The sequence below is a fragment of the Notamacropus eugenii genome, chromosome 7 (assembly GCF_028372415.1).
Source record: "Notamacropus eugenii isolate mMacEug1 chromosome 7, mMacEug1.pri_v2, whole genome shotgun sequence".
Lineage (NCBI taxonomy): Eukaryota > Metazoa > Chordata > Mammalia > Diprotodontia > Macropodidae > Notamacropus > Notamacropus eugenii.
Window position 1 is genome coordinate 16199307 of NC_092878.1, and position 26494 is coordinate 16225800.

Sequence of the window (26494 nt, forward strand, 5' to 3'; positions counted from 1 at the left end):
GATAGAATTACCATCTATCTCTATTAATGCCATTGTCCCCCCCCCCCAAAAAAAAGGAACTAAAAACAATTAATCACCTTGAGAAGGAGACACTTGATCAGCCACTGTCAATTCAGTCACATTGTCATGGTGCCCTGAAATCCAAATTACCTTATTATATTCTGTCCTGCTTTCTGCAATTCTTCAAACTCCTATCAAAAATAAAAAAGGTTCAAATCTCAAGTAAATATCAGAATTAATCATATAAAAGCAGAAATATAACTTGTCTCTTTAGCTACTTTTAATAGCTTGAATAAGGCAATATCAAAAACAATAACAAGGAAATATAAGACACACTGAGTGTAATACTCCTAAGAATAAATATGATTGACCAAAAAGAATCACAGATAGATTGAGAAACAAAACCAATCGCTATTTTATTGACTGGAAACCCATTAAATATGAAAAGACATAGCTAGATAAAAACCAAAAGGCTGATGTTAAATGTCATGTCAGCACTTCTCAAAAAAAAAAGATTTGTAATAATGGTATCCTGAAAAGTATACCTAAAACTAGAAAAGGTGGGAAATTTCTTTAAAAGTTAAAAGAATTAAATAGTTCTCAATTAGACAAACCAAAAAGTTAGCATTTACATTCATAAAAGAAAGATTATCGAAAGTGTGAGAGAATAGAAAAACAATAGAAAACAATTTGACTCCATTTTCAAAACAAAACAGATCTTTTAAACGTATTTTTTGAAACTATTTGCTTGTATATTGAATTCATTTACAAATATGTCCCTACTTCTCCTCTACTCAGAAAGGCTTCCCTTTGAACAAAGATTTTTAAACAGTTTACTAAAATTAATTGGTATATTTATCACATATATACCACATTCTTCTCGCATTACATATTCTCATCTCTTTTATGCAGTAACAATGAAATATTCTATTTCCTTTGTTGATTGTTCCATTTATATTATTTCAGGCATTGTGAATATTGTTTTTCTGGTTCTGAATACTTTACTCTAAAGCTGTAAACATGTCTTTCTACTTTTTCTCTGAATTCCTCATATTTACCATTTTCTAAAGTACAGTAGTATTCCATCCTAATAATTAACCGCAGCATGTTTAGTAATTTCCCATTCACACATCCACTTTATTTTCAGTTTTTTACTAAGACAAAATATCTCTTGTGTAAAAGTTTATATAAACATATAATTTTTTTTCTATTTTTAACCTTTTGGAGATATGTGCCTATAAGTGGAAATTCGGGGTCAAAGGTTAAGGGCATTATAGTTACTTTTTTCAAAATTCCAAATTGTTCTCCAGACTCTTGGGACCAACTCATAGTACATCCAACAATATACCAGTATGTCTGTGTTCCTGAAGATTCCCCCAAAATAGAATCTCTCAATTTTTGTCATCTTTTCCAATTTTCTGCATGTTAGGAAAAACTTCAACATTATTTTACTATGTATTTCACTTCCTCTTAGTGATTTGGAGCACTTTTTTCCTTTATTTATTTATAGATTTCACAGCTTTTAAGACCTTAAAATTCCAATGCTTTAAATGTCTATTTGGAAATGAATTTTGGTTTTATGTATTTCAGCTAGTTTCCCATATATTAGAAATAATTTTATCAAAGATATTTGATGCAAAGCTTTTTTTCCAGATTATTTTCCATCTTCTAGCAACATGAATTTTATTTCTGCAAAAGCACTTCATTATCTTGTACTAATAATGTTCAAAATTAACCTTTATAATCTCCTGTATCACTTAAAAATTTTCTATCTGACCAAAACTGTAAAAGATAGCTCTACACTTTTTCTTTTTTTAAATAATGTTTTATACATCTCTCACTTATCTGCTTGGGATTCATTGCAACATATTAAACATAACATTGGCCAAAACTTAATTGGTGCTAAATGGTTTTCCAAGTTTCCCTCTCTCTTCTTTTCAAATAGCTAATCCTTCCCCAAGTATTTATGTTCTCTATTGTTGTCAGTCATTGGGTTCATTTGTTTCTAATTCAAAATGAAAACTGCTAAGTCAGCTAGAGACTTCAGTGAAACTGTTGGCCTCTTTCCCACCACCCACAGTCATATTTTATAGACTAATCTATTTCTACAATTTCCTACTCTCACAGTGATACTGTGATAAACCTATAGAAAATTTAAAAATTCATCATATAACAAACATATCTGAGAAATTTCATTGTAATAAAATAGCAAATAAATTTATACCCATATTTTGCGGATTTCATTAAGATTAACTTAAATTGCAGAAAAAATGATAGATAAAAACAAAATAATGTGCTTATCTTAGGTGTAGAAGGAAGATGCCTTTCAATTAATATGATATATTAATAACAACAATAAGATGCAATAATTAATAAGAACAAATATTAGAGACAAAATGTAGTTGATTACACAAAATTTTAAAAGCATTGCCTAAAGAAAAATGGAATCAGAAGAAATAAAAATAAAATATTTATAAGAAAGAAGAAAGGTAAGATTTTGCATTTAGATATGTAAATAACTATAAAGAATAAACAAAAAACAACTCCCAAGTTTCCAAAAAGCCTTGTGGGGTGGGTGACTAATTAATTTGGAAAGAAAACTATTAAATAGCATAGAATTAAATTGCTGTTTAAGAGCAATAGAGCTGTAGTGGTAAATATTTAGCAATTAATTTTCCAAATGTATAGACACATACATTCATACATATGTACATTTCTATAACATGTATATGTGTATGACATACCTTTATATTTGCATTATTATCTTTTTCTTCATCACTTTTTTAATTCTTAGAATTAACAAAACAATAAATCTAGGAACACTTGGAGCAATCATTGATTTTTGAGGTGCAAATCATCACAACAAAAATTTAACAATGGACTCTCATAAGCCCGGTTGACTTGGCATAAGTACAACCTTGCAAAGGATACCTTATGAAAGTAAAGCTGAGACAAATTCCAACTAACTAGTGTCTGAGTGTGGCTATAAAACATACAATTTAATCAATCCAGGCAAAATTCCCCAACCCTCCAAAACTAATGAGCACTTTATAAAACAACAAAGTAGACATAACAAAGAAAGAGAGAACAAAACCAAACCTCTATATTTGCTCAAGAGCTCCAATTTCAAGGCCAATTCTTCCCTTTATTTTTCCAGAGATTAATTCTTTTCTTGGACCTTGGTAAGTGGTCAATACTTTTCCCTTAATTTCCTTTCCTTCTTTTCTCTGCTTTTCTGGCAGATTACATTCTTCCTCCATCAGAAATTATATTCTTTTGGTCACCCGTCCCTCCACTTCCAACAACGATCGCCAAACACTTGAGAGCGACAGGCAGTTAACATTTAGTACAAATCAAAAACCATATCATGATACCTACAGGCTCTTAAAGAGTGAATCCAGGCAATAATTTTAAAAATGATAAGCCACAGCTATAGAGAGGGCTTAATTCCTGAGGATGACATGGGAAAAGAAATATACCAAAAATAGCAGAACCACTCACTATGAAATCAAGCCCAATGTACATGTAGAAAGTATCAAATAACAATATCCTTAACATATTTATATTATGTGAGAAGGTCAGAAAATAAAGGAGATGGTTTACCATATACATAGGTCCATTATGACTAAAACCTTCTTAGCTGATTACAGGTTCTTTCTCACTATTTGATTGGAAAATAGAATTGAGTAAATATATGTATGCTAAATGGACATCAAGATTTATATACTATCATTGTGTGATATTTATTCACTGGAGATACAGAGCAGACTCATGAAGAGAAAGCACATACTATGTTCCTATGGGACCTCTTGGTGCATTGAGTCTTCCTAAACTCACAGCATCATCTGGTATTGATCTTTCTCCAAATTTAAAACCACGAAAAATTCAATCCAGTTAGGAAGTCAATTGGCTGGGCTGGAAACAAGACCTGTGGTCTGAGGGTGCTACCACTTCAAGGACTCTTGTTTCCTGTCTGTTGGTGGGTTGGTCAACAGTTGGTGGTGGTGATAAGAAAAATGGGGACCTTCTCCATAATGATTTATCACATCAATCGTGACTACATGTAATCTCAATACTATATAAACTATATGAAAAAATAGGTAAGGAAGGACTTCTACCAGATTCCTTTCAGGACACAAATATGGATTTGGCACCTAAATCAAGGAGAGCAAAAACAGAGAAAGAAAACTATAGATAAATTTCCTTAGTGAATAGTATTAGGAAGAAGATTACAGCAATATATCACAGAGATGATCTGGTAAGATTTATGTCAAGAATATGGGTATGGTTCAATATCTGGAAAACTATCAGTATAATAGAATATACCAATAAAAATAACTAAAATCATATGATTTTCCCAACTGATGCAAAAAAAGACCCTTGACAAAACAAACCATCCACTTATATTAACAAACACTGGAAAGCTTAGAATCAATGGAACCCCTCTTTAAATGATAATTAGTATCTAAGTGAAACAAGGAGCAAACATTACCTGTCACAGAAATAAACTTGAAACCTTCCCAATAAGATCAGAAGGAAAGTAAGGATGGTAGTTATCACCATTACAATTCAATATTGTACTAGAAAATGCTAGCTATATCAATAAGACAAGAAAAAGGGACTAAAGCATTAGAATAGTCAATGAGGAAACAAAGCTGTCACTCCTTTCATGAGATATGATGGTATACTTAGAGAATCAACTAAAAATAGTCAAAATAATTAACAATTTCAACAAAGCTGCAGGATATAAAATAAACCAACACAAATCATCAGCATTTCTATATATTACCAACAAAATCCAGCAGGAAGAGAAAGAAAGAGAAATTCTATTTAAAATAACTGCACACAAAATAAAATACCTGGGAGTCTACCTGCCAAGACAAAACCTATATAAACATAATCACAATATTAATTGCTCAAGTTCCACCTGAGTCAATAAATTAAAAACAGCAATTCTTCCTCTTAATTTACTAATTTCATGCAATAACAATCAAATTACCAAGGAATCTTTTTATAGAGCTAGAAAAAAATAGCAAGAAAATTTATGTGAAAGAACAAAAGGTCAAGATTATCAAGGAAATCAAAGAACAAAAATATGTTAAGGAAGATGGCTTACCAGGTCCAAATTTCAGGTTATGTTACAAAGTAGTAATCATCAAAATAATCTAGTATTGGCTAAGAGAGTGATGGATCAGTGGAATAAATTGCCTACACGAAACACAGTAGCAAATGACTATTGTGATCTACAACTTTATAAGGACAAAGTTCCAGGCTTTTGGCATAAGAGCTCACTGTTTGACAAAAATAGCTGGGAAAACTTGAAAGGAGCTTGGCAGAAAGAAGCGTACACCAATACCTCATATCGTATACTAAGATAAGATCAAAATTATTTAGATATTGTAAGTAAATTAGGGGGCATGAAAAAAATGCACATGTTAAATCTATGGATAAGGGAAAAAATTATGAACAAACAAGAGATAGAGAGCATTATTGGATGTACAATGAATCATTTTCATTACATCAAATTAAAAAGAAACTGTACACACAAAATTAATGCCCACACAATAAGACAGGAAACAAGAAATGGGTGGGAGGAGGGTGGATTTGCAGCAGGTTTTTCTGATAAAGGCTTAATTTCTCAAAAATATATAGAACTGAACCAAATTTGTAAAGAAAAGAGTCATTCCCCCATTGACAATTAGTCAAAGGATATGAATAAACAATTTCCAGAAGAAATCAAAGCTACTAGTCACATGAAAAAAAATGCTCTAAAGCTCTACTGATAAGAGAGATGCAAATTAAATCAACTTTGAAATACCACTTCATATCTATCAGTTTGGCTAACATGACAAAAAAGGAAAATGACAAATGCCAGAGGAGATGTGGCAAAATTGGGATAATGTGTACTCTTGGTAGAGTTATGAACTAGTCCAGCCATTCTGGACAACAATCTGGAATTATACCCCAAGATCTATAAAATTCTGTATTTCTTTTTACCCTGCAATACCAATACTAGGCTTGTATTCCAAAGAGACCAAAGAAAACAGAAAAGGATCATTTTATACCAAAATATTTATGCTTCTTTTTTGTGGCTGCTAAGAACTGGAAATCGAGGTTATGCCCATCAATTGGGGAATGACTGAACAAATTGTAGTATATTATTCCGATGGAATAATTTTATGTTATAAGAAATGATGAGCAGGACAGTCACAGAGAAATCTAGGAAGACTTGCATGAACTAACGCAAAGTGGAGTGAACAGAACTAGGAGAACATTGTATTCAGTAAGAAGGATGATGAACCATTAACGAATTTGCTACCCTGATCAAGACAATGATGAAAACTATTCAAAAGAATACATGATCAAAATGCTACCCACCTCCAGAGAAAGATTTGGTGAACTATGTATATTGATACTTTTTTTAACTTTATTTTTTCTTAGGATTTTTTAGAGGGGAATATTTTCTAACATGGATATGCTATTGATATATGTATAATCAAAATCGAAGTGCTTCTCTTCTCAAGGAGGGGGACAGACTGGGACAGAAAGAAAGAATTTTGGAACTCAATTTTTTAAGGATTGTTAAAAATCTTTCCATGTAATTGGGGAATATTTAACTAAATGAAAATAATATTTTTAAAAATCTACTCATATCCCTTTCCCCTTCCCTTTTAACACTGACATGGAGACCTTGTGCCCAGGCAACAGAAATTTATAATAGCTGACAAATATTCAGCCAGTATTAGCCCATCAAGAGTGAAATCTTGTCAGGAGCCATAATATTGTTCCACCAACCCTGAAATCTCTAAACTTCTAGTTCTCAGACAAATCATGTAGCAGCAGCAGAGACAGAAATGAGTCAACAGAGTTGGTCTTTCAGCACCATCGTCAGTTTGGGGATAAACAACCCTAGAGCATGAGCGCAGAAAACTCTAAAAGGTCAGGATCAATGAACAAAGGAATAAAGGACACAGGATAGGAAGCAGAGGGCTGAGGAGGAGGAGGAGGTAGCAGGTGCTGTGGCGAAATCTATTTAGCCTGAGAGAAACAGCAAGAATATATCTAGGAACAATTCTGACCACCCAAAAACATTTGGAGCAGGAAAGGCTGATTGAACCATGAATTTCCCAGCATGGAATGAGACTGAGATTCTTTGAGATCCACTTCTGAAGGAAACCACAATCAGAAGGCAGGAATTCAAAAAGGAAAAGGAAAAAGGAAAATAAGGTGGGAGGGAGGGGGTAAGAAGACTTAAATTACCAAAGAAAACTACAAAGCCATGAATAGAAGCAAATAAACCAACAGGAAAAAAAGGAAAAACAAAAAACCTTAGAGATACAGTAAATTATAACAGCATAAAAGAAACAAATTCAGAAGATAACAGTAAGTTTTTGAGGAAAGACAATGAACGTCGTGTTGGAAATGTGGACTTCTGAAATGTTAATGGGATATAAAAGTAGAGATGTACTGCTAAGGAGATGCATATATGGAGTTCAGAAGAGTACTGGAGGCAAATGTTCAGAACCCATGTCCGTAAAGATGACAGTTTTAGTTTTGTGAATAAATGACTTGCAAAGTTATAGAATTTAGAATAAAAATGTGAAGGAGCTAAGACATATACTTCAGGAGCACTCCCATTAAAAAGTGAAGAATATTGTAACTATTCTAGAGAACAATTGAGAGAACAGTGGTACATGCTCAATTATAAGGAATTTAAGGATAAAATTGCTATGTGTAAGTACAGTATTTACAACTTTTTTTTTAAAAAAGTAACTTTTTACTGATTTCTCTTACATGATCATGATTATCTTATGTATATCTTCACCTCCCTCTCCCAGAGAGCCATGCCATATATAGCAGTTCATTTGAAAGGAAAAAAAAATCAACACAACTGATTAATACATTGAACAAGCCCAAAAACATGTACACTGTGTAACACCTAGGGACCTCTGACCTCCATGAAGGGGTGCATTTGTCATGTCCTCTCATTTCTCTTCTTATAATTTTGGCATATTTACCTTCGATTTTTGTTGGGGTTTTTTTGGTGCTCTTTTCATTTGTATTATTGTAACTGCTGGGTATAGATAGCTTTCTTTTTTGTGCTTCACTGTACAACAGTTCATAAAGATTTTTCCATGTTCCCTCTTATTCATCACATTCATCATAAGCCAATATTGTAGAACAGAGGTGTGAGCAGCCTTAATATTTGACCAGAACCCCATTAAGGTGGGATCCCTTCGTCCCTGATGATCTAAGTGGGCGATTTAAGGTATATAAACTTACTTCCACTGAGATTTTCAAGACATTTGTATTATTTCATTTGAGCTTTTCAAAAACTATATAAGTAGACACTATTCACATTTTACAAGGGATGAAACTGAGGTCTTTCTGATTCTAAGTTCTGCACTCTATCCACTATACTACACTGCCTCTCTAGTACTTATGCACTCATAAAAAAAGAGTAATAAAGTAAAAATTATCAAAAAATTTTTCTGAGACATTCCTCCTTGGTATATATATCATCAAAGTTCTGATAGCCTATGTGTGTGATTTTGTCTGTAACTACAGTCAGACCTTTACCAAACTCAGTTGACACTAATTAACACCTTGTCATAACCATATCTGTCTGCTAACTACATACTTTTGATTCATGAAATTCTATTGAGTAGATAGACCAAGCAGATTGACACTTCAAATTAAACAGAAATTTATTTAATGTGAGGACATAGATCTAAAAGGTAGAGTTCCCATTGCAAGGAAGCTTAAGTTCTACAGAAAGACTGCAATATATACAAAGAAAAATATACTTGAAACAAAAATAAAGAGATTATGAATATAAAGGGAGAAGTTATCTGAGAAGTCATCTAATCTAACCCTCTCACATTACAGGTCACAGAGGTAATAAGAAGCAGATGCAAAAGTTGATTCTGGGTCTTCTGACTCCAAATTCTCTGCTATTGTGCTAGGAAATTAAATGTCATCAACAAATCATGTACAGAAACTAAAATTTCCACCTTTTCAAATCTAACAAGTCACCAAGATCAGCAAAATTGGAAAGGTGGGCACAGTCTTGGGGGAGGGGAGGTGTGGAATCTCATATAAGGTCCTTGTAAAGAGAAAAATGAAATATGTGCCAGTTTAAGTAGACGTTGAATTAACTGAATTACAGTGTTTGACAGTCTCTGATACTGTCTTAACAATTTTATCAATGATTTCTGTAAAAATAAAGAAGTATGTTTACTCACTAAGTGGATGATATATGCATTGGGAGGAATTTCTCTTGTACTAGAGAATCAGGAATTATAAGAATTTAATAAAATAAAACAGAAAACTACAAAGTTTACAATGTAAAATTTACTAAAGACAAATGTACAAACAGGAATTCCTGTACTTAAGAATTTGTGGGGTTTTTTATGAAATGAATAGAAAGAGGTTGACGGTCTTAATAGTGACAGATGTGGAGATATTTTCCAAATTTCAATTAACTACAACTCAACACATCAACTCTTTGACAAAGCTATCAAAAATTTAATGAGCTATTGGGTGAATTAACAGTAACTGGCAAGAGAAAAAGTACACTAAATCATACTGAATTTCTACTAATCTACTATACCTCAAATATTGTGTATATTCTTGACATGATGTTTTAAGGAGGACATTGATAAACTGTAGCACTTTCACTGAAAGATGAATAGGTAATATGGTAAGCTAGTATGATATGGAGGCTAAAGAATTAGCCTTAGAAATAGGAGGATTTGAGTTTAAATACTGTTGCAGACACTCAGGTATGATCTTGAACAAGTCACTAATTTCTAGGAACATCAGTTACCACATCTAAAACACAGAAAAATAATAAGCCAAATCATTGGACTTTTCTGAGCATTAAATGAGATAACATATGCAAAACATTTTTTCTGGCCTTAAATCACTATATGAATGGGAAGCATTATTAGGTCAGGAGTTTGCAAATCATTTCAAACGAAGACAAGTGAAAAAACTAGAAGTGTCTAGGCAGGAGAAAAGACATGAGGGAAGAAGAAATGAGAGTTGTCTAAAGACTTCCATGGGGAAGTTGCTCCAAAATGCAGAAATGTAATAAACAATTACATGTTACGTGGAACAGGGGCATATTTTAGTTGAACATAGATAGGTTGCACTGTACATAAAGCTGGATGTAAGATATAACACTACTTTCAGTCTTCAAAATTATAATTTGAAAGTTTCAGTGATAGAAACCTCACTACCTGATTTGTTACCACACCCTCATTTATTTATTTTGGTTTTTTTGGAAATCTTTTTTCCACTTATTAGAACATATTCATGTATTTATTAAATTTAATGCATAGAAAGCAATAAAAATGGTTTACATGTTTTCCAGCTTTTAGAGATGTCAAGTAATAGATGGTCTTGTCTTTTGAAGTAATGGACTTCCCTTCAATGTAAATGGTTAATCCAGAATTGGGTCATTTATAATGTTGGTACCATATCCTTGATCAGACTCCATGTATAAGGCAAGTGATCATTACTGCTTTATGATGGATTGAAAGGAAACCAAGGAAATTTCTAACATTTCACAAAAGTTCCATTTTTGGAAGGTGACAGTTTGTATTGAAATTCACAGAATAAAATAAGGTGAGTGGGTGGTGGGAAGGACAGTTTATTTTTCCTTAGTATAGATTAAATCTCATGGAAATAGGTCCAAAATGGGGGTAATTCTTTATTTTTGTGTTTCACTCTAGTCTTCTGCCATGAAGTTTGAGGTATAAGTCTTCCAAAGATAAATTCATTGGGAAAAGTTAACCAGTTTAGAGAAAGAATTGATTTCTTGTGAAATTGCACAATTATAGAGATGTAAGGAACTTTAAAGATAAGCTAACGATGAACAGCCGGGAACATTCAAGGATACCATCCCTTAATAGGGTATAATGAAGTACCTCCCTTACATAATAATTAAATGTATTGAAGAAAAATATTCATTCTCTTTTTTATAGTCCTTTCAAGAGAGAAACACGAAAGAGTTGACAAAATAATCCTACTCCAAAAGATAGAATGAGAGCCTCTGTGTCATCTGCAAATAAAGCTAAATAGTCCCTGAACATGCAGAACAATCTACAAGTCAAACAAAAATTAATATCTCTCTTTATTAGAATATATTTTCCCACAAAGATTTTTGTAAGTTATTCCCAAACTCTTAATGCAGTTATGAGTTTTGCTTTAAGATTGCTTATTAAGATGTTTTGGACACCTGTATATTAAAGAACCAAAAAATACTAATAAACATTAAAAAGTTCTGCCACAATTTTTAATTAAAAATAGAAAATTCACAAGATATTTATTTGAGCCAATGTAAAAGTGTCAGTGACATGTTTTGGCACACTGAGGGAATCTTGGAATCAGGTTGAGGAACGTTGGGAAAAAGCATGTTATCAACATGGATCCATCATTAATGTACTAATGTTGATATCCACATGTTATATAGTGACCAGGATGAAATTGAAGCATATTCTCCATATATTAATTATAATATATATTCTTCATATATTAATTATATATTGATATAATAATTAATCAATTTAGGAAATTTTCCTAAAATTTACCAACTGACTACTCAGTCTCTTGACTGCCACCTTCATGTCTTTGTTCCTGAATGCATAGATGGATGGATTTAAGACAGGAGTAATAATGAAATCAAGAATAGCAAGAAACTTATCCACTGGCATTGTAGGGAATGGCCACACATAGACAAAGATGCATGGGCCAAACAAGAGGACCACCACGCTGATGTGAGCTGACAGAGTAGAGAGAGCCTTGGACAATCCACTAGAAGAGTGTTTGTGAACAGTGACCAAAATGTAAATGTAGGAGATGAATAAGAGAAATACAGTGCCAATGGAGATGAACCCACTGTTAGCAGTGACAATGAACTCCAACTTATAAGTGTCTATACAAGCCAATTTGATAAACCGAGGAAGGTCACAATAAAAACTGTCAACGCTGTTAGGGCCACAAAAAGGTAGATTTACCACAAAAGCCAACTGTGTCAGTGAGTGTAGGAGACCAATGACCCAAGCAGACATCTGGAAGAAAATGCATATTCTTGGGTTCATAATAGTCAGATAGTGGAGAGGCTTACATATGGCAATATACCTGTCAAATGCCATGGAAATGAGTAACACCATCTCAGTTGCTCCCATGAAGTGAATAAAGAATATCTGGGTAATGCATCCTTGGAATGATATGGTTTTGTGCTCATAGAAAAGGTCACAAATCATCTTTGGAACTGCAACAGTAGAAAGACACATGTCAATAAAGGAGAGATTAGCCAAAAGAAAATACATAGGAGACTGTAGCTGAGGGTCACAAATCACTGTGAGCACAATGAGGAGGTTTCCCAAAACAATGGCAATGTAGAAAATGGAGGAGAAAACCAGAAGGAGATGCTGCATGGTCCAAGAGCTAAAGATTCCTAAGAACACAAACTCTGACACCATTGAGTAATTCAATTCATTCATCAGACTGACTATGATGGTACCTGGAAGGAAGAAAATGAGGAAGAAATCAGGACAATTGAATTACAAAAGTGTTTCACATTAAAATTCTCATATTCCTTATAGTATGTGTAGTTGAGAAGGCCGAACCTTCTGGAGCAATAGGAAAAAAATACAGTGAACTTTCCCTCCAAACTCATCCAAACAGACCTAGAAAAGGCACTAATTAAATCCTGATGTGACAAATCCAAGAAAAAGTTACAGTGAAGCTTTTTTTGTTTTTTTGCTATTGTTTTCAGAGAGAGACAGAGGCATGTGAACAATGGATATGTTAGCCAGGAGTGCTGAGCTGAGAACACATCAAAGCAGAGAGAGCCTTTACACCTGAGATAAAAGAGATGCCTAAGCCATACTGTGAGCCCCACCCCCAGACTCATTTCAGGACAATACAAAGGTAACAGATGCCAACTGGTAGCTTTGTAGCCCACTACTTGATTCAAGGTCCCAGGTCTGGGGGAAAATTAAGAGGAAACTTGCAACTGGGAGTGGAGTTAGTTTCTTAATAAGGAGCTCCTGGTGATGTAATTACTGAGAGAGAAATGAGCTCCAAAACAAGTAACAACAGTATGGTTCAAATTCCAGAATCACAACACAGTCTCATTTTCAACAACTGACCCAGGCTTCAGAGTAATAACTAAGACAAGAACACCAGAACAAGGAAGAGGCTACAATTCTGTCAGTCTGAAGCAATGAATTTTTCCAGATGGCTGATGGGGCCTGAATCTAGGAGTAGGCTACTGTCAGACCCAAGCCTAGGTCAGGAACTTGCAGAACTCAAACGAGGGGACATCAATCAGACTTTACTGTGGTTCAGACCACATTTCGAATGCCAGAAGCTTGCAGGTTCCCAAGTTGAGCTACTCCTGAGATCCTGAAACAATCATCAGTACTCCCTAGAAAATAACAATCAGACCAACCCAGATGTTGTGTCTAAAAGTTCACAGAGTTCAGCCCTCATATCAAGTCTGAGGAAGAAGGGTTGAAGAAGAAGCAAAACAAAAAGAAGCACCATAAAAAAGCTATTTTGGGGATAGATGTAATTAAGACATATATGCAGAAAAAAATGATTCCAAAATATCTATAAGCAAAGCCTCAAACTTCCATGCTGTTGACCTTAAAACTTAGTTAGAGAAAAGGCAACAGGCTAAATGCATACATTTTATGATTTAATTAATTAATTGATCAATTCCCTATTTAAAAAAACGGTAACATAATGCATTATGGAGTCAGAAATGTTCTGGCTACCCAGTGCAGAAATCTTCTGGCTTATATACATTTTGCTGTGAGAAAGGAACTCTCCTAGTTGAAAAAATCATAAATTTAGTAAGACAAGACAATTAACAAAGTAATGTTGGTCAGGCCTTGCGATTCCAGCTGGGTAAACATACGTCTCGGTGACAAGGAAGGAAATCCCACCACTAGTGAGTGGCAGGCTTCCTGCCCTAAACAGATAAGTGACATAGGAAAAGGCTAAACAAAGTTCAATAGAAATTACGACCTAAGATGTCTATATTTTCTTTACCATTAATATGCCATAACATAGTATATGTCTATAGATAATAAGATACAAAGGAAAGCCTCATTATTCAAGATATAGTGTCTTAGGTTAAACTTCTCCTTAAGGAGTGTAGAGTCGGCCTTGGCTGGCTTTTGCTGACATAGGAAGAGGCACTCTCTGAGTTTACTTCAGAGAGAACAAAGAGATTATTCCAAAATTTTATGTTAAACATTATCAATACAGAGAAAGAGAGAGAGTCAGAGAAAGACAGAAACGGATAGACAGAGAGCTTAGATACAACTTGAACTAATTCCTGGAAGTAAAGAAGTAATGATTTTTGAGTTATAAGTATTTGCACAGATAAAATGAGAAAGCCAAAGAAAAAAGAATTATAAACCTTGTCCAAATAACAAACACCTTGATAACTATAGTGGACCAAATAGAAGACAATAATTCTATGAAAAAAAAAACCAAATATTAAAATCAAAAGACTGAAAAAATTAAAAGAAAATATAAGATATAACATAGTAATAAGAACTGACATAAAAAGACTGAGAAAAAAACTTGAATCATTGGAAAACTGAGTATAAAACTAAAGAAAGAGCCTAAACATCATATTTCAATAAATCTTCAAAGAAAATTGTCCAGTTCTCTTAATCCAGAGGCAAGAGTGGAAATAAAAAGAATCCACTGGTCATTTCCGGATGGAAACCTCAAATGCCCATGAAAATTACAGCCATAATCTAGAGGTTCCAGGTCAAAGGAAAATTACTTCAAGTTTCCAGAAAAAAATATAATTCAAGTACCAAGGAGCCACAGTGAGGATCACACACTATTTAGTAGCCATCGCATAGGAATAGAGAGTTTAGAATACAATATCCCAGAAGGCAACATATGTAAGCTTACAGTCAAGAATGATTTACTGAGGAAAATGAGAGTAAAGAGAATAGATTGTCCTGCGACAATTCCAGGGGGGCTCTCTCTTAGTCTTTGCTAGCAAAAGTCTTGCTAGAATCCTCATTAATAGACTGATCCTTCACCTGGAAGATGGTCATATGCCTGAGAACCAGTGTGGCTTCAGAAAGGGCCAAGGAACAGTTGATATGGTGTTTGCTGCCCAAGAACTCCAGGAGAAATGCCAGGTGCAGAACAAAGGTCTGTACACAACGTCTGTAGATTTGACCAAGGCCTTTGACACTGTTAGTCATGAGGGCTTATGGAAAATTATGTCAAAATTTGGTTGCCTGCAGAAGTTCGTTACTATTGTATGTCAATTTCATGATGACATGTTTGCCTGGGTTCTGGATAATGGATAATGCTCTCGTGCCTTCCCAGTCACCAATGGAGTAAAACAGAGCTGTGTGCTTGCTCCCATGCTTTTTAGCATGATGTTTTGAGCCATGTTGACAAATGCTTTCAACAACGATGAACATGGTATCAAGGTCAACTACTGTACTGATGACAAGTTCTTCAGTTTGTAAAGGGTACAAGCCAAGACCAAAGTGGAGGGAGTGTTGGTGCATGATTTTCTGCTTGCAGATGATTGGACACTCAGTGCAGCCTCTGAAGCTGAGATGCAACAAAGTATGGACCAATTATCTGCTACCTGTGCTAATTTTGGCCTAATAATTAACAGCAAGAAAACACAGGTGCTCCATCAGCCACTACCACACCATTCATACGTGGAAGCATCAGTTACAACAAATAGAGAAGTTTTGAATGCTGTGGATAAGTTCACTTACCTTGGTAGCATACTTTCCAGGGATGTACACATTGACAATGAGGTTAATACACGCATTACCAGAGCTAGCTCAGTGTTTGGCAGGCTCTGAAGAAAAGTTTGGGAGAGAAGAGGTATTAGACTGACTACCAACTGAAGGTCTACAGAGCCACTGTGCTGACCTCATTGCTATATGCTTGTGAAACATGGCCAGTCTACCAGTGCCATTCCAGGAAACTGAATCGCTTTCATTTGAACTGTCTTAGGAAGATTCTGAGGATCACCTGGCAGGATAAGGTACCAGACACTGAAGTCCTTGCTCCAGTTGAACTGCCAAGTAACCAAACTATGCTTCAGAGAGTGCAATTTCCATGGGCTTGCCAGGTTGTTCGAATGCAAAATGTACACTTGCCAAAAAGACTATTTTATGGAGAATTAGTATGGGGCAGGCAATGACCTGGTGGCCAGAAGAAGTGATACCAGGACACTCTCAAGGTTGCTCTCAAGAACTTTGGATTTGATTGTGCAACATAAGAGACACTGGCACAGGACCACTCACCATGGTGTGCCCAGATCAGAAAGGGGTGCTGTGCTCTTTGAGCAAAGCAGAATTGAGACAGCACAAGGTAAACGCAGGATGCCCAAATTTTGGATATCCACCCCAAATATTCACACGGACTATCTGTGCCCAACCTGTGGTAGAGCCTTCTGAGCTCATATTGATCTAATCAGCCACAGTCAGACAGACTGAAATTTCACTCTATCATGGTCACTTTGGTGCTCCTCGAAGACAAAGGACAACAATCAACCAATAGTCAAAAATGACTTATGGAGAAAAATTAAGTATTATTCTACCCAAAAATGGACTTTAAAGAAACAGAAATTTCTAAACATTCCTGATAAAAAAGCAAGAGCTTTGTAGAATTTGTGCAGTTTAAATATAGATGCTAAGAGAAACAAAATTAAAGAAAACATAAATAAACAATGATAAACTGCTTACATGCAGTTTATGGTATGAGTCCCTGTGAATTCTTTCATCTTTAAGCATCATAGAGGGACTCTAATTAGAAAAGCTCTGAGAGTAATTCGGATTTCTCAATGTCCTTAAGAGAGGAATAGGAACAGATAAGAGGAGGAACACCCTGTTGGAGAGAATGAAAAGGAAGTTTAGAAAAAGTTATCTCAAATAATCTGAGTGCACAACAAGAAAACTATACAAAAAGGAAGAGGGAGTGCCCATGGAGGGGAATGATTGATACTGGAAATTCACTCATCTAAACTGGTCAGTTAGAAAGGAATACAAAAATGTACATAGCTGGTTAGAGAAAGATACTTTATTCAAAAAGGTAATAAGAGGGAAATGGAAGGAGGGAAGAAGAGACAAGGAGATTAGAAGAAAGAATTAGATCTAAGCAAAACAAACTCTAAATAAGGGTGTATAAAATATTTATAGTTCTTTCTGAGGTCAAGTAATGGTAAAGTGATATACATTTGGCAATGGCTGAATAAAGTATGATATGTAAACGAGATGGAATGATACTATGCTGTAGGAAATTATAAAAGGAATTGTTTCAAAGAAAACTGTAAAGTCTTATATGAACAATAAAGAAGAAATTGAATGGAAAAAGGTGAAAAATTTATACAATAGTAACAGATGGTAGAGACATGCAACTCTGAAAGAATTATAAACTCTAATCAGCATAATTACTATCAATTATTCCAGAGGATTAGTGATTCAAAATTCTACCTACTTCTTGATAAAAAAGAAAAGTGAAAGACTCATAATGAAGAATGAGACATGGCCAACGTGAGAATTGCTTTGTTTGACTCTCCGTGTTTGCAACAACTTACTTGCTTGTCTTTCATTCTCATTTGAAGGGCAGGGAGAGTTGGGGTAGGATGGAGAGAAGGTAAATTTCTATGCATACACACACACACACACACACACACACACACACACACACACATATATATATATAAAGAATATTAATTCAATTTAAAAATATTTCTTCGCTTATGAAGCTTAGTCACTTCTTTTCATTTTTACATGGCTCCTGGAGAGTTTAGTAAATGCAAGATTTATGTCAATGGGTCCCAAACCCTGAATTTTCTAACTAATTCTATAACCCTATGAAAACCGACCTCCTAGACAATAAACCCAACTTTTCCTTTCTAGCTCAACAAGTCCCTTAGCTATTTTTCCTTAATACTGATCAACATTTTTGCTCATTTACTTCAGGGTCTATCATAGCTCATTCTGTTATTTTTATTGGAGATGGATTGTGGAAAAACAGCTAAATGAGGTTGTGGTGGTTAGGGGAAATGTGATTTGGGGATTTTTAATGGTCCATAATCTGGTGGATCAAATGAGATAATGTATTTTGTATGCTTTGGAAACACTAAAGTGCCATGTGAATGTTATATTTTTTTTCTAGCCATCAATAAGAGTTTAGGAAAGGAAATGAAATGCTTACTGTTTTCTAGGAACTGTACACAAATACAATCACTGAAATAATCTCTATTCCTAAGGAGTTTATATTCTAATGAAAGTTGAGGATATTGTGAATGGAGAGAAGGTGCCAGGAGTGAAAGATTTTGTGAAAGCAGGATTAACAAGATACGGAAATTGAGAGTATATTAGAGTGGAATTAGAGGGAAATATTGAAGATGTCTACAAAACTGCAAGCCTAGATGTCTGAAAAGATGCTTTTGCCATCAACAGAAAGAAGGAACTAACTTATCCATCTTTCACTGTAATCTCTTCACTCCACAGATATTTATTAAGATCCTAGTGAGTGTATGGAACCATGGTTCTGCTAAACTCCACAATTTTATCAATAGTATCAACCATTCTTTTTGTAAAAAACAAGACAGCAAAATAAAGTTAGCTTTTAAAAAAAAGACATAAGAAAAAGTGATTCCAAATAAGGCGAATATATGATGAAGTATGGTTAAAAGTCCAGTAGTTCTAACTCCAAGACATCAATGTTCTTTGATATCATCTTATAAATAAGTGACCCCCTCTTCCAAAAACACTAATGCTGTATTTAGAAGTTGTTAGTTAGACGTTACTTCTTGTGTCTCTCATAGGCCACTCAAATTCAGCATGAACGAAACAGAACTCATATTTCCCCAAATCGATTCTTCCTGCATGATTTCCCATTTGTGTTGATGATACCACAACCCTTCAAGTTACCAAAGGAGGAAGACTTAATATTCCCTCTCCCTCAACCTCTATGTTCAATCAATGACCAGATCTTATTATTCTCCCTCCACAAAATCTCTTGCATTGATCATCTTTCCACTCATACAACTTCTCAGTTGATGCAGGTCTTAATTGCTATTTAGTAGTACTGTTGAAATAGTTTCCTAATTTTCTTCTCTGCCTCCAATATGCCCCCCAATCCACATTCCACACAGCTGCTAAGTTAAAAGAGGCAAAAATGCCTCTCTGACTATGTTCCCAGATTTATAATGCTCTAAATCATTATTTATTAGAGAAATGCAAATTAAAACAACCTTGATATATCATTTTATACCCATCACATTGGCAAAAATGACTGAAGGGGAAAACAACAAATGTTGGAAGGGATATGGAAAATTGGGATGCTAATTCACTGTGGAACTGTGAAATGAGCCAACCATTTCACACAGTCACCTGGAGGAATTATTAAATTGCTTATACCCTTTGATCCAACTATACCACTACTAAGTCTGCTTCCAGAGATAATTAGGGAAGAAAGAAAAGAACCTACATGTTCTAGAATGTTTATATCAGCTTTCTTTGTTGTGGCAAAGAACTGGAAACTGCAGAGATGCCCATCAATTGGGAAACAGTCAAACAAGTATTAGTATTTGATTATGATGAAATGCTACTGTAGTATAAGACAGAATGAATTCAACAGATTTTGTGAAGTAATGGAGAAAAAATGAGCAGAATTAAGAGAATGCTATATACAATAATGATAATAAAAATATTGTTTTAAGGATAACTTTGAGTGGATAAGTCATTTTAAGTTGTTCAGAAAAAAATTAACTACAAAGGACTTATGAAGGAAAATTCTATCTGCAGCCAGAAGAACTGATAAATAGAAGTATGTATACAATAATTTTATTATATATACATGTGCATTTACATATATATATATTTACAAACACACATACATACACAAACATAATTCTGTCAGGGACGAGGGGTATAAGCAGTGTGGAGAAAGTTTAATGATAACTTTTTATATAATTAAATGGAATAGCAAGTTGTGTATAATACATTTGCAATTACATGTGCATCATCTTTTTTCAATATTCTACCATCTTATGGAAAGGCTTGTTTGTTTCATAAATTAAAATATAAAAACAATATTAAATGACCTTAGGATATACAATGACTTCAGAATAATATAGAAAGTTTTCATCTTGAAATGTCAAGTTTCTACAATATGGCTCTCATTTACCTTTCCATTCTTATTTTGTAACACTTTTTGTTCTGGTCAGACTGCCCCACTATGTTCTCACCATTATGTCATCAGAGACATCTATACATGGCTTTGAAGTAATGATAACTCACATCTGACATACACTCTCACTTTGCCTCAGTCTCATATAGATTTCCTCACAGCACAATCCACATGCCACCTCTTACTTGAAACCATGCTTGATCCCACCACTTATAAGAAAACTCTCCCTCTTAAAATCTTTTATGTTGCTTTGTACAAATATTTGTGGTTATTTGCATGTTTCTCCCAAATAGAATCTATAATAATTAAGAACACCAATTGTTCTTTGTTGTCGTTATAGTCTTATGCATAGTAGATGCTTAATTAAGTTTTTTATTGCAATGAATGAAAAATAACTGAGTTGTCTATCAAAACCACATATGTAAATACATAGTAATTTTGACTCATGCAACATTCTATTACTTAGAAATTCTGTAACTCTTAAGCCATCTTCTTGATTCCCACCTTTGCCCCAAACTAAGATGCCCCAACTAAGCTATTTATAAAGCTAGAGTTCTTACCCACACCAAATATTTAGTGTCTCCACCTTTCTCCCAGAATATGCCCAGTTTTATTTTGAACACCATAATGTGATCATAATAGAAAAAAAGACAGTAGGCCCATCACCACCATCATTTAGGACACTCTATTAATATAAGCTAAGATTCTATTAATTTTTTGCTCACGATGTATATCTGTTGACATATTGATCTCTCCATCCTCTATATCTCTCGGGACTTTTTTTCAGGAATTATCTAGTCACAATTCTTCCTTTCTGTGCCAATTTTTTACCTCAGATACAGGATTTTATCTTCAACCTAATTAAGTCACATTTTAAGTTAGATGACCTATTAAGCTAGTTTTCTGAAATCTTTTGGCACCCATGTCTTTTTGTCACTTTTTGCCATCTTTATAATTGACAACCATACCACCAGCTTTCATGGAAAGATTTCTAGATCTGGAGTTAAGAGATCTAGAGCTGAATTCTACCTCTTTATAATAATCTGACAAGGACTTTCTTGAATCAGGAACTTCCCAATGAAGCATTTTTATTACTACAAGTCCCTTTTGTAATTTTTTCTTAAGCTTCAGGTTTCTCTCTTAGATCTTTACATTAATATTTTCAGTTCTGTTTTACCCCCATGATATTCACATGGCTCTATTAATTGCTTATTTCTGTATTATATATAATAGTAGTTCAGCTTTTTAAACTGCTTGAACAGAAATACATAGAGGCAGTTGATGCCACAGTGAACAGAGTGTTAAATCTAGAGTATGGAAGACCTGAATTCAAATCTGCACTCAGAAGCTATCTAGCTGCAAGTAATTTAATCTTTGTTTGCTTCAGTTTTCTTAATTTTGAATTGACAGTAATAATAACATCTACCCAGTAGTAGTCAAACATCACAGGGGATTTGTGTGATCACTAAGGTGCAAAGTTCTCTATAAATTCTTCCAATAGCCAGGGAAAGGAAACTAGCCCATAGCTTCTTTCCATTATTTCATTTCACCCACCTGTCAATAGTAAGGACAGAGGAGAGCAATATTTTCCAAGAGTCCTGGTGTGCTCTAAAAGACCAAATGAGATATTTATTATTATTTTTAAATCACTTATGTGCTATGTGCTAAATAAATGTTTATTCCCTAACACATTAAGTAGTTCCTGACTTTTTTCCATGGACTTTTCTTGCACTCAAACAGATAAGACAAATCAGTAACAAGAGTCCAACTGGAATGTTAATACCACATGGGTTTATGTGTTTATGAGTTTCTCTTTGTGTGCTATGTATAAACTTTAGTTCTCTCTCAATACTCTCCCTTTGTGATATTTCATTCTTTTTTATCCTTATAAAAACATACCTAACAAACAAAGCTATGGTTACAAAAGTACTATAAAATCATCATTGGCTCTTATTTCAAACAATATTCAATACAGAGCATTGAAACAGCCATTAAATTTTTTGTAGGAAGGTCTAACATGAATAGATTTCAAATCATTTTATAATCTATGAAACTGGTGACCAGTAACTTTTGACATCTTGAGTAACAGTACTTTCTGATCTAGGACCAGATAGTGCAGCCACAAATGGGTAGGACTCATATACACACTCCAATATCTGTATTAATCTTTTCAAATGATAAGAATGGCTGATATTTGAAACCATTATACTACCTTTGTGATTTGGTTCGTGACTTCTACCAATTAGCCCAATGCCCTTCCCTTATCACCTCTTCAATCCAATTGGATATTCTGTAAAACACCTAGAACAAACAAAAATGAATTTCAATGTGATACAGCATAACATGGACTAATAAGAGGTTTGTTTTGTTCACCAGCTTTCAGCTATAAAAATAAGGCTAAAAACCTCAGAGACCAGGCTCATACTCAGTTTCACCACAACCACCACCAATGCCCCTTCACTCTCCATTCTGATTTTATTCTGTCGCTGATCTCTGTAACTCACCAGTCAGATACTGACAGTTGTCCACCTTCTGAATAACATCCCAGTGTGGAGTAAACATGTGTGCTTCTCTCCAAATACTTTCCCCAAAATTGAAATCCTCTTCTCAGAACCTGAATTTTCATTATCTTCCTTATCTCGTGGGTGAAGATAAACTGTAGGCATTTGCATAGGGTTATACTATTTTCAGACTATATTGGCATGATGGCAGGAAACAAGGGAATTGTCTCCCAAGGGTGTTAAAATATACAGTTCATACTTCAGCTCTTTGTTATTTGAAACAAAAAAAAAATTTACTTGACTTCAAATGCCATGAACAATTCCACTTGTATCCAATCTCATATAAATACAGGCATATCCTTACATATCTTATGTCCATCCCCCAGACTACCTCACCACAAATCACAGTAATCTAAAGGTTGGGATAGGAAGGAACTTAGTTTGTAGCTGAGTTCCACGAGGTCACAAGAGTGCTGGTTTGGTTCATATCTCCTATGAAAACTTCCTGAGTCTATCTTCCCACACCCTTAAGGGAATGGGAACAGAGGGCAGATTCAACCCACAAGACCTGAACTCCTCAAAATCTTCAAAGATGATCCTGTTGTGAAAAATGACTCCTGAAACAGTAGTAGACCATTTTGGTCCCAACATTGGTGGTCCCAAAACACCATGAAACTTCTTGGTGGCACAGAATGCCAACCCTGTAACATAAAGCAAGCAGGGTAACAAAAGTTCTTCAGGTCACTTGACTTAGCAAAACATCACAGGGTGATCTTGTGACCACTAAGCTGAAATGTTTTCTATAAATTCTTCTAATAGCCAGGTAAAGGAAATTAGTCCATAGGTTCTTTCCATTATTTCATCACTCCCATAGATCTGTAGTAAGGACAGAGAACATCATTTTTTTTTCAAGATTCCTGGTATGCTTTTAAAGAAATAGTGTCTAGAAATACTGAAACAATTTGAGTGCTACTGCAACTATTAGAGATGATTGACAATTGATATAGTAACCAATTGACGCAACCCTGGTGTAAGAGTCCATGGTATGAGCACTATGGGGATGCTGTCTTTGAAACACTTTGCTCTTTCCCAGAATTTCTACGAAAATAATTGTAAAAACTGTAAAATTTGTTCAGAGATCTCAGGAAGAGTAGAAGAAGGAACTGGGAATTAGGTGGTGTGATAGAAAGAACATTAGACTAATAATTAGGACATGGTTCTACTACTGACTTATTACGCAATCTTGCTGGGGTCAAAGAACAAACCATGTGTTCAGATTCTGACCGCTACTTAAAAGCTATGTTCTTAGACACTCCTGTAATCCTTCAGGACCTCTCTTTCTTCACCTGCAGTTCCTTTAATTTTACTTTCTCTTGTTATTTGTTTTTCTAGTACTAGTGTTCAGAATACCATGAATCAATCTTTCACGAGCACACTGCCCACTTTTGAATATCTTTTTAATCATTTCTACAGGATAAAAGAGAAAAATATAATCAGCCTTACCTCAAATTTAAAAGATATTTTACCCAATGAAAAGATGACTAGGTCTGTGCATGAATTTCTTTTCATTTTAATTCCATATTTAATTAATTCTCCCATTTGCGTAGCATTAAGCATGTGTGGAAAAAGACGAGATCAAGTTTTATCCCATACAGAGTCAGCCCATGACACATTGTGAAGTAGAAAATTATTTTTGACATATCTTTTTTTAAGTTTCTTTCCTCCTCTCCCTACTCTTTTTCCTATGCATGAAGTTCCTTGGCTATTTAGGTGACCTTTTTAAGACTGGCCTTCTGCATCCCACCTTCCCCAGACAGAACTCCCTTTCTAGAGGACCAACTTGATATAGTGGAAATTTCAATAGATTTTCATTCAGAAGACCTAGTTTACCACTCCAGCTCTGTGATCTTGGTCAAGTTATTTTCCTTCTGTAGGTACCAGTTTCCTCAATGATGTCTAAGATCACTCTTACCTATAAATATATGATAAAACTTGTGTTCTGTGAGCCTACCATCTATAAAACTTCACAACTGGATTACATAATCTATAAGGTGGCCCTCTGACTTTTCCCAACATTCTCTTCACAAGAAAAGACAGAATAAAAGCATAGTTGTGTTGTGCCTCTTACACACTATTTTCTACTTACAGCAATTCTTATAAACCCACCTGGAGCAACTAGGTGGTACAGTGGATAGAACACCAGTACAGGAGTCAGGAGGACCTGAGTTCAAATCACATCTCAGACACTTGACACTCAATAGCTGTGTGACCTTGGGCAAGTCATTTCACCCCAATTGCCTCATCCTGGATCATCTCCAGTCATCCTGATGAATATCTGGTCACTGGATTCAGATGTCTCTGGAGGAGAATGTGAGGCAGGTGACCTGCACAGCCCTCCTTCACTCAAAAAAAAGCCAAGTGCAAGTCATGTCATTAATTTTCTGGTGGCATGGTCTTCCTCGGCAACAAAGGATGAATACACACACACATAAACCCACCTAGTTAATATTTTCTTGGGTTGCTCCAGGGTGGACATTATCCATTCTCTTGAACACAGCTGAGAATAATGTTAAGTTGTTAAACATGGCCTCTGAAAGCCAACTCACAATTAAAGGGAGATTCAGACTGAGAACTATACATGGCTAGACAGCTTATGGGGAGCCCTCTGCCAGGAATTGGATAAAGATAGGACAAAAAAATAGAGGAGTTTTCTAGAGATGTGATAAGGCCTCAGAATTCCACCTCCATTATTGCAACATTGAATTCCAGTTTCACCACATCCGTGTTGGCTTTCTCATTTGCACAATCCTTTCCATTTAAATAAATTTACCTAGGAGAAGAGGAAGTCATTACTCAGAGACTTCCACTCATACCCACACTTCATCCATCACCTCAACATAGCTAAACTTCTCAAATTTCTCAAATCTCCATGAATATTTGAAGGAAACATTATATGATGTCAAGATACAGGGATGAAAATAGGTTCAGCAGGAATTATCTCCATTGGGCTGTGTTGAATTGAAAATATCCCAGGGTAAAGTAGTACACCCCAAGACAAGAGTAAATGGTGAAATCACTGGAAATGGAAGAAAAGAGAGTGAGATTGAGCTCAGATGAAGGAATGAGGGTGATACAAGCATTGATGATGGGAATTATGGAGAGAGGTTAATAGAAAATTATATTGCATAATAACTATGTACAGAGAATCTATTCAAAGGAGGAAGTGGTCCCTCTAAATTTCAGCATGCTGGTGCAAAACCCCATACAAGTTACTTGTCTGAACTCTGATGTCCCTTCCCAATGTGAGAGTTTCTGTTAGAATTCAGTACATTGATTTTGTGGTAGGAATTAGAGGCCAAAGCAGTAAAGACAAGTGCATAGAAAACTGATGTAGCATCAGGGGGATATGAATTCAATTAATACATTTGATACATGTTGAATGTCAGAGCTTGAGAAACAAAAACACTTTACTTTGCTGGCCTCAGACAATTCTCAAGCACTGAAAAGTAGCAGCACATGTAGCAATCTACATTAACCAAAGATGTTTTATCATAAGGAATCCTCTGTACTGATGAAATCACAGGTCATCTCCCAATTTCCCCAATCTTACCAAATTTACAGTTTACACTCTATAGTCATTTAAAATAGGAATATGCGTTTCTTTCACTGAAATATATAAAGATCGTATGCATCATCCAACTCAGGAATATGATCTTACACTTACTAAATGTCAACTATTTTCTTAGTAACAGTGTGATAAATAAACCTAA

At 34.8% G+C, this 26494-nt stretch overlaps 1 protein-coding gene across 1 annotated transcript; it reads right to left on the minus strand.

The window, feature by feature from the left end:
* Positions 1-11573: 11573 nt before the first annotated feature.
* LOC140513213 (olfactory receptor 4F6-like) lies at positions 11574-12512 on the minus strand. Its single transcript, XM_072622683.1, has one exon. It carries the CDS (start codon positions 12510-12512, stop codon positions 11574-11576), a length of 939 nt encoding a protein of 312 aa, XP_072478784.1.
* Positions 12513-26494: the final 13982 nt, after the last annotated feature.